Here is a 9,706-nt window from a genome sequence, read left to right on the forward strand (position 1 = left end):
AGAATGCCACATAATTGCTGACCTGTAATGCCTATCCATGCTGACAGAAGTCGAGAAGCTTCCTTAACAGCTTTTTGTCACCTTAGAAATCAAAATGTCCTTCATCTTTCTTGACTCTGCAGACAGAAATCTCATAGCAGCAACTGAGAATCAGAGTGGCAGTATCTTTCTGCATTTGGGTTAACTGCCTTCTGTACTGTAAAACATGGATGTTATTAAGACAAATTATGACTTGCCAAAGAGTTCAGTCATTTTTTAACTGGTGTCACTGATGTCTTACTTCCTGATCCATAATGAAGAGTTGCACTTAAGCTGCAAGAAACCATGGCAGCAAAATATAACTGAACATCTATTTTATTGCTCTCACCAATGTCTTTACACCAATTTTCCTCCTTTTTTTCCCCATAAGTTAAACTTCCTCCCCAGTAAGCCTTATAAAACTATGTCTACTCTTGTCAAGTTCCATTTTATTGCAGTTGTTCTAACAAAGATGCTCAACTTCAATAACCAAACTAATTTGAAATCCAGAAGTTATATTTATTTTCAAATATAGCTATATTTTTAAGCAACACACACAAAATGCTGGAGAAACTCAGCAAGTTAGGCAGTAAATATGGAGGGGAATAAACAATTGATGTTTCAGGCTGAGATCTTTTGCCAGAACTGGAAAGGAAGAAGGCAGAAGCCAGAAGGTGGTGGGGGGAGGGGAAGGAGTACAAGCTGGCAGGTGGAAGGTGAGTCAGGTGAGGGGGAGAGTGGGTGGGTGGGGAAGGAGGATGAAGTGAGAAGCTGGCAGGTGATAGGTGGAAGAAGAAAAACACTAATGAAGGACAAATCTATTAGGAGAGGACAGTGGACCATGGAAGACAGGGAAGGAGGAGTGGAATCAGAGGGAGGTGATAAGAAGCTAAGAAGAAAAGGTGCATTGGGAACCAGAATGAGGAATGGAAAATGCTGCTTCATTTGCTGAGATCCTCCACCATTTTGTGTGTTGCCCAAGATTTTCAGCATCTGCAGAATTTCTTCGTTTTATCATATTCTGGTTATTATGTTTAACATTGCTATTTTGGTATTGCTTTTTTGGAAGTAATCTTAAATGTTTAACATGATAGCAGCAATAGAGCCATGGAGTCAGGCTGACCACTAGACTATATAGTTTAAAATGTGAGACCATATTTGTTGCCTAACCTTACCACTTGGACTTGTGCTTTCTGTCAGTGGACCATCTGCCTAGCTTATTGAAGAACCTTGTTCTACTGGACAACTTGGGAACTTGTTCTGGTATTCAGAGTGCACCTTACTGCAGCCAGTTTCCTGGTTCCTTGGAACATGCTTCAGAAGCAACAATAATGCTTTGTTACTGGTAAGGTGTGTACTATGCTACAGCCACCATTTACTTGTGATCTGCCCTTTACAGGCACTGAGTTAATGGCCTCTGAAGAGTTAGGCAGACTTGCAAATAATGGCGGTATTTTACTGAAAGCAAAATAATGATGGGAAATGTCATTTGTGCCAATTTCAAGAATTTGTAGATGTGATTTCCAGAAGTTATTCTGGAAGACTGCACAATAATGCATACACAAATACTTTGTTATTGATTTGCTAGTTAATTGATTGTAGTTAATCACACCCCTGAACAATCCATTAAGGGAAAGGTATCCACAAATTAGTATTTCAGTTTGCCACTCTTCCCAAAGATTTCCATTACCTGAGCGTAGTAATTACTCAGTCCTAGTTTTCCTCTTGCTGCATTTTTAAGGTAATAATGATCTCCATATGGTAAACATATGTCATATTGTAATATTACCACATGGACATCAAAGGATTATTAGCATGACAAAAGAGATTGAGTTTGATGTCTACTGGTAAAAACTAAAATAGTTCTGCATATTTTTGTCTTGCAAAGATTGGGGCTGACATTTTCTATTTCATCCTAATGATCAACATATGGGCAAAAAGGGTGAAAAAGTAGGTTTTAGATACTGATGGCGCATCTAATATATTTATACTCGCAGCAACTGTGAATGTAAACTGGAGTATGGATTTGTGGAAATTGAATACTTCATTTACAAAGATATGTTGTGCATACTGGGGGGGCATGGGTGTAAAAGATTGACAAGTGTAGTATAATTCCACATTGAAGTGAAAGATGACTCTGGAGAGGGTCCAGTGGAGGTTCATGTGAATGATGCAGAGTATTAAAAGATTTATTGTATGAGGACTGTTTAATAGCTCTAGGCCTAGTACTCGCTGGAATTTAGATGACTGAGGGGGACCTCAAAACTTACTGAATATTGACAGGCTTGGGTAGAATGGATGTGGAGAGGATGTTTCCAATATTCATGGATTCTTGGACTGGAGAGCACAGACTCAGAATAGGACGTTCCTTTAGAACAGAGATGAGGAGGAATTTCTTTAGCCAGAGGGTGGTGAATCTGTGGAATTCATTGGCGTAAATTGCTGTGAAGGCCAAATCATTGAGTATATGTAAAATAGAGGTTGTTAGGTTCTTGATTAGTAAGGGTGTCAAAGTTTATGGGGAGAAAGGAGAAGAATGGGGTTGAGAAGGATAATAAATCAGTCATGATGGACCATCAGAGCTGACTTGATGTGCCGAATGGCCTAATTCTGTTCCTATTTTTTATGATCTTATAGTATCATGACTACATGGCCATAATATTGCTGCCCTGTCCTTGACCAGGTCAACAAATGTATTCTGACAAACACAAATGAAATTTCTTTGTCTGTAGCCTTTAGACCAGGGGTTCCCAACCTTTATTATGCCCTGGATTCTTACCATTAATGAAGGGCTGTGAGGGCCCCAGGTTGGGAATCCCTGGTTTAGACCTTCCTACATACAGATGAAAGTGAAGTTTATAACTTTACGTTCTCCATTTGTACTAACTTGGAAGTGACACTATTCTCTCTCTCTCTCTCTCTCTCTAGTCTGAGTGCATGATGGTGAGAATGTCTATATTACAGTTTTTGGTTGAATGTTATTGTTTTACTCTTTATATAGTTGAATAATGGCCAAACACCAAGCTTTGCTCATACTGGTTTTTTTTTAATGTATCACAATGAGCAAGAAACATACTTGATGAAGTATTTTCAAAGGAGTATATTCAATTACCATCTACAATCAACTTAACTATGACAACAAGGTTTGTGACAAAATTTTTAAAGTTCGAAATCCACATGGTTGTTAGTTTCCATGATTTTGGTACAGTTGAAATTTTTTCGTTGTTACAGTAACAAAAAAACTAACAAGACTACATTATAGAAAAAACATCAAGAACATCATTTTTGGTTTAACTTGCTCTTTTTTTTGTACATTGCAAGGCTGGAGATACCTCTTTCACCTCAGGGTAATGTTTCCAAAGTTGCCCAAGATGTAAAAGTCAATGCTGTTCACAGTGGGCAGTTTCTCCACAAGAACGACAATAATCTTCTTTATTGTCCAAGAACTTAGATACATCAAGTATGCTGACTTGTGTTAATGCTTCTCTTGTCTTATTCTTTATCCCATGCCACAAAAAATGGACACTTTTAATGCGGCACCATTCTCATTGCTTAAAGCTTTGGCCACATTCATATATAGTTAAATAATTTTTTTCAAAAAACTGCTCAGTGCTTTTTTCCAGCTCCGTGTTTCAGTACTGGTGGTGCCTTTAGATGCAAATATGTTCCGTCCACTTTTCACCTGTACGTCTTGCTACGTTAACTGTAAAACTTGGGTAGCCTGACCCACACAATTATTAGTCTTTGTAAATGGTAGAGTACAAGTGCTACTGAACAGACTTTGGAAACAAAGGTCAGAGTTCCAAGAAAATACAAACCAGAAAATTGCACCTTAAGAGGCCATGTCATAGTATATAAAGATAAAAAACATAAAACAAACCAGTATTTAAAATATAATGCTAGTGTTAAAATGTTAACAGTTAATGAGGAAATTATATATGATACAGAAACATACTAACATACAAATTAACAGTTAAATGCCGAATATATTTCATAGAGTCACATCAAAAAACAAAACAAAAACAAAAACTGTACAACCTTGGAATAAAATTTTTCATCTTGTGGGAGCTATTTTTTCTTAACCTCATTTAGAAAAGAATTTGATTTTTTCCGTTTTTGAACGTTATCAGATATCTTTATGTAAAATAGGCCTACTTTTAAATGTAATTTAAACTTCTGTTACCTCTGAAACCAAAGAGTTATACTATCTGCATGTTATTATTACAAAAAATCATTTTTGCACTGTGCACAAGCCTGATTATGAATATGTACAACAGCTTATTGACTACTTCAAATAAAACAAAACAAAAAAAAACGATATTAAAACAAAATATCAGTCCCTGCAACAAACTCCAAGTTGATAGTTTGGAATGAACTGGAGTTCTGCAATTTTTGTTGGCTTTTGACTAGTAAAAGCATCAACTAAACTGAACCATGGAAAGGTGTATTCACAGTCTAAAAATGTTCCATTTGCAACAGAAAGATGAAGAAAGGAATATCAAAAAGGGGCTAAAACTGATTTATTGGTTTCCAGTAAAGCTTAGCAAAAAGCAAGAAATAAGCAAGCATCTATTGTGGGACTACAACATTTGCAGCAAAAAAAATTTCTTTTTAAAAAGAGTTGACCTTTTTATGCTAGTAATGAATTTTTTTGACATTAATGTGACTACAGAGATGTACGTAACAAGTGCCCAAATAACAAAGACATTTTTTTTTAAAAGATCTCTATCTGATATCCTTGGTAGGAGCAGTGTCTTCTAACCACCACTGCACTTATTCCACAATACAAGGACAAACCTTTAAGTAAAAAGTTTTTTTTGGTATTTTTATTTGTTTTGTCTTGTCACTCCTTTGCTTGCAGAAGAAGCAATGGCAGTGACCTGGATATTACCATTCCTTTTTTGTTAAATTTTTATTAAATCAGAAGAACAAATTCTCAAGTATAAAGATGCCTCTTTTCACCTTTATGCACCAATGGTGAAAGTGTATGTCTTTGGATTTTGTTAAAGCGCGAGAATTTTTCTCTTATGTCAAAGAAAAAAAATAATTAATTTCCTCCCCCCCTCCCCCCAAAAGAAAAATTAGACTGCTGCCACACTACACAAAAAACAAATGTCTGCTTCATAGGAAAAAATTCCACAGCATCTACAAAAGCAGAGAGGTAAGTGCACAAAGGTTACAGACACAGGTAAATAATCATTATGTTCCTTAAAGGTTCACAAAAAAATTGATAAGGACCCTATCCACAAAAAATCTTTAAATTTACTTTTTTTTCTTCCTTCTATAAAACTAGAGCAAACCACCTTCAAAGAGGAAGGTGGGCATCAAGGAAGGTGTCAAGGTTGGAAGGGGAAGGTGGGAAAGGAAGGAATACGACAGAAAAGCATAGACCAGTAACTTGATTCAATCTACCCTACAGGAATGAACAAGACAACATCAAAATGAAGAGCTTTCTGTTGGACAATACAAAAGCTAATGTACACAAAGGTTTTCAATCTACCATACTGTTTAGGTCATTTCCAATGCAACAAACTACTCAACACCAAAATGTTCATATCTATCATAAATACAGAAAGTTAGTTTTTCTTTTAAACTCATTGTTATCTCAGTTACAAGTCCTCAACACTCTTGTGTTTTGGTGGCAATGGGAGTGTTCAATTATCCCTCAGATTATACAGCAGAAGAGCTATTCTTTGTAAATCCCCAGTTAAGATGTGTTTCATATTTTTAACTCTTTGAATACTTTCTGCCAGTTTGGAAAAAAAAATCATCTTCTGGAACAAAAAAAAATCAAAACAGAAAAAAAAATAAACAAAAGCAAAATATGATTCAGAAAACAGAACAAGGTGTGAGCTATTGACCTGAGAATACAAGACATTACATTTTTTAGCTAGCCATTGGTATCCAAATGCTTACATAGCAAGAAATCTAAACTGTAAATGGTGGATTGTCATCCCATAAGGTACATGCTGACATCTGCTGTGCTATCAACTTAGGACATGTTTGCACTGGGGAAATAAAGGGTTTCAGGTTCAAAGACCACTGTAATTAAATTGAGGCAGTTCATTGCTTTCTGGTTTCTGTCATTGCTCAGCTAACCATAGTACCTTCTGACAACCAGTGTAACAGGTTTAGATGTTGCCAGCATATCAATATGAGACAACAATCCTGAAAGATTTTATTTTTTTTGGTTAGAAGCTTTGGAATTGCAGTTAGTCTTTTTTGAAATTGGTTTGTTTTTTTTATTAATCATATTGTCCATCTTCAAGCTTACAATCTGAAGGTGTCCATTCCTACACTAGTCAGACTACTGTCTCTGCGGCAGCTGGGATCATTTGGACCCTCCAGCGGGCAATCCAGGCCATCTGACTTCTGGCTGAGCTCACTGTCAGATTCATCTGAATAGCCGTCTGTTGGTATAGAGGTCTGAACCCCTGAGGTGCTGCATGAACTTGAGGTAACTGTTGAAGATGAGGAGAGAGAAGGTAAAGAAGAGGGCTTCCTGACTGAGGCTCGGGAAAGAATGTTAGGCCAAGATTTTATGGAGGCATGGGGGGACAGGCTGGAGGAGGGGCTGTCGTTAGAGTGAGTGGCAGACTGCGAGGTAGATGCGGTGTTAGGATCGGGGAAGCAGGCTGAGTGAGGTAATAAACTAGCGTGCTCTTTGGCGTATCTTGCTGCTCGTTTGATTGTTCTGTGTTTGTGCAAGGTTGACTCGAGATGTTGGCTTAGAGCTTCATCCCCGCTCAGTGTAGTATCACAGGCCAGGCAGTGGTAGGTGCTGGTGGGGACACGAAGCACCATCTCTTGCAGATTTATCACAGACTGACCGAAGAAACATATTGACTGCAGGTGGCTCATGGCTGTCTCTTCATCAGTGAAGACCATCTGACACTTGCGACAGACCAACTTGTACTGCACCTTTGGAACAATGAACAGGTCAAGCGAGTCCGTACTTTTGCTTTCTGTTTGTTGTCGTTCTTCAGGTTTCGGAAGGGATGGTTCTCTGGGAGCACTGGCTTGCTCTTCTGTTTTGGTAGATTCTTTGGCGGATTCTTTGTCTGGGGAAGCTGTTAGTTGTGGGGCGGGGACTTGGCTTGGTTTAGGTTGCTGCTTTGGCTGTTGCTGCTGCAGTTGCTGCTGCTGCAGTTGTTGCTGCAACTGTTGCTGGAGCTGCTGCTGCTGTTGCTGCTGCTGTTGTTGCAACTGCCTCTGTTGCTGCTGGAGGGCATCTTGTAGACTTTGCTGATACTGCTGATACTGTTGCAGCAAAGAACCCGGTGACAGCCCCATCAGAGCTTGGGACAAAGCTGGGTTGTAAGGAAAGAGACCCTCCATCCCGTACATCGGCTGTAGGTATCCTCCTTGAAGGGCTCCAGGAATTTGTGGGGCGTAATACGGGGAAAAGCCTGGCACAAAGTACGGCAAGAACTGGCTGGTGAGCAGGGCAGTCGGATCAGAAGCCAGTGCAGTTTGTAGAGCCTGAAGCTGAGCTGGGTCTACCACATACTCCATGCCAGGAAGAGGTACTGAGGTACCTGTGCTGTTGTCATTTTTCTCCTTGTTCGGTGTGGGCGCAGGATCGATTTTATCTTTCTCCTTTTCTTTCGCCCTCTCGTTCTCTTTGCTTTTCCGCTGTTCGGGTTGTGGCTGCTGGATCGTTGATGCTGGACGTGGGGTTGTAGTGGTAGCCTGTGTTGGGGCCTGGGATGTCAATGAAGGAGCTTGCTTGCTTGGCAGTCCAGTGGTGGGAAGGCCAGGGGAGGGTACAGTTGAAGCAGGAATGCCCAAAAGGTTAGATTTAGGAGAAGTTAAAGCTAAAAAATAAAGAAAAAGCAGAAAAAAAAACATAAACAATTACAGGACCACCAATCTACTGAGGAATACAAACATACATATTTCAGTTTATAATACAACATTGTTAAATTTTCATTTAGTCAATTCAAATTCTGCAAATGCTTTAAGACCATTTATAATTTTGAGCTAGCTTTCAGGGGACTGACAAAATAAATAACAAACAATAAGCTGATCAGAGCCACATACATATGACATATAGGTGGCTATGGTTTATTTCACTGCTGGTGCCATTTAGTGTTTCCACAATGCTGCTCATCCTATGCAGCATATATGATTATGCCATTTTATTAGTGAAATACAGTACTTCAAATTTTAACTTTTTGAAGCGTTATTGTCTGTTCTGTAACACCTTAACCAGTTCTGTTTTGTGATGTATCATTTCTTAACTCAGTACTTCCCTGAGAAAGCCTTAGTGATATCAAGAAATCATTCTGTACGTGTGCTGGAAGGGAGCTTTCAAGTAATATTGCACACAAATTATTGCCACCAGCAAACTCTTAATAAGCAGAGGCAAGTATAAACGTGGTGTTTCAGGTTATGATTAACAGTGATATCCTGTTGTCTTTTGGAAAATTTTACATTGGGTAAATCATTAAAATATTAACGTGCTCAGAGGCAAAAAAAAAATTAGTGATGGGCTTGAACAGTGGTCTGTGCTGAATCTCAAGTAATTCCAAAACAACACACACTGGGATTTGCGTATCATTGGCATGGAAGAGCAATTGGTATGTATTTTGCTCCTGAAAATTATCTGTTAACTATTGCTGGAATTTTGATTAAGAAGCTGAAATGAAATTATTTTCCATGAGGAAATAGGGTGCCTACACAAACAATGCAACATCACCAGTGAAATCTTCGAAAAGCAGTTTTGTTGACATGGAATTTATTTCCAGTCTCTCTACAGGTATAAAATACCTAGAAATCAAAGCATGACAATTTGTATAATTTTGTACTGTAAATTACAGTACTAACATAATTCAGATCATTGCAGGATTAATGTTAAATATTCTGCTGGACATAATTAACATGTCCACAGAGGTTATGAGCAGGAAACATCAGATCCATAAGCCACACAAAAAATGTGATATGGAACCTGCTAGGAGATGTAGAATAAGTGGTAATGGCTTAAAGCACCTTTAGCTTCAAGACTGAGGTGGCAACTCATGTGACATTAGCAAGCAGTATGTCAACATGGTGTATTAATATAGGCATAACCCAATATAGGCATAATGTCAAAACAATATATTGAGACAGCCAATAAGCTTAAAAGTTACAACTCTACTCTGCAGAATTTCAATTTAAGTGAGCAACACTTCTATAATTTGATGGATATGAACCTATCCAGGTCAACAGGCAATTTAAATGCAAGGTTAAAGCTTTAAGTAAGCAGCAATTCTCATTAGTACTGCAAGAGCATCTTAGAATATCGTTCTAATTGTAGTGGCCTGATAAAATTCCCGCAGTCTATTTGAACCTAAAAATCTTAACAAACATTTCTTCAGACCTCTCTTCTTCACCTGAAGAGGGGTCTGTCTCCATACCCCTGCCACTAGGTTTGGAATGAAGTTTGTCTCTTTTTAAATAAGCTGGAATGGCTTCTGTTCATAGAGTATTTGTAGTGCATTGAACATTTGGGGGCCAACTACATGAAATATCTCTTTTAAGGAATGCAATGAAATATTTTTTTTAAACAGCCTTTTATCATTGTGCACTATAAAGTATGCAGTCTTGTAACTGAAGCAGTGGCTGTCTAGTTTAAATATGGGTATAGATTGGGTAGATATAGTTGAATATCACATAAAGCAGTATTTCTTAGTAAAACAATTTTTTA

General features: G+C 38.2%; 1 protein-coding gene across 1 annotated transcript in view; it reads right to left on the reverse strand.

Annotated features, from left to right (window-relative positions):
• Positions 1-3,043: 3,043 nt before the first annotated feature.
• The window catches only part of zfhx3b (zinc finger homeobox 3b), a 446,693-nt gene continuing 440,030 nt past the window's right edge, over positions 3,044-9,706 (reverse strand). The window contains exon 10 of the mRNA XM_073070292.1: positions 3,044-7,835. Coding sequence (XP_072926393.1) covers positions 6,289-7,835 — 1,547 coding nt within the window. The 3' untranslated portion in view covers positions 3,044-6,288. The remainder of the gene's footprint in view (positions 7,836-9,706) is intronic.

This window comes from Hemitrygon akajei, chromosome 17, assembly GCF_048418815.1.
Source record: "Hemitrygon akajei chromosome 17, sHemAka1.3, whole genome shotgun sequence".
Lineage (NCBI taxonomy): Eukaryota > Metazoa > Chordata > Chondrichthyes > Myliobatiformes > Dasyatidae > Hemitrygon > Hemitrygon akajei.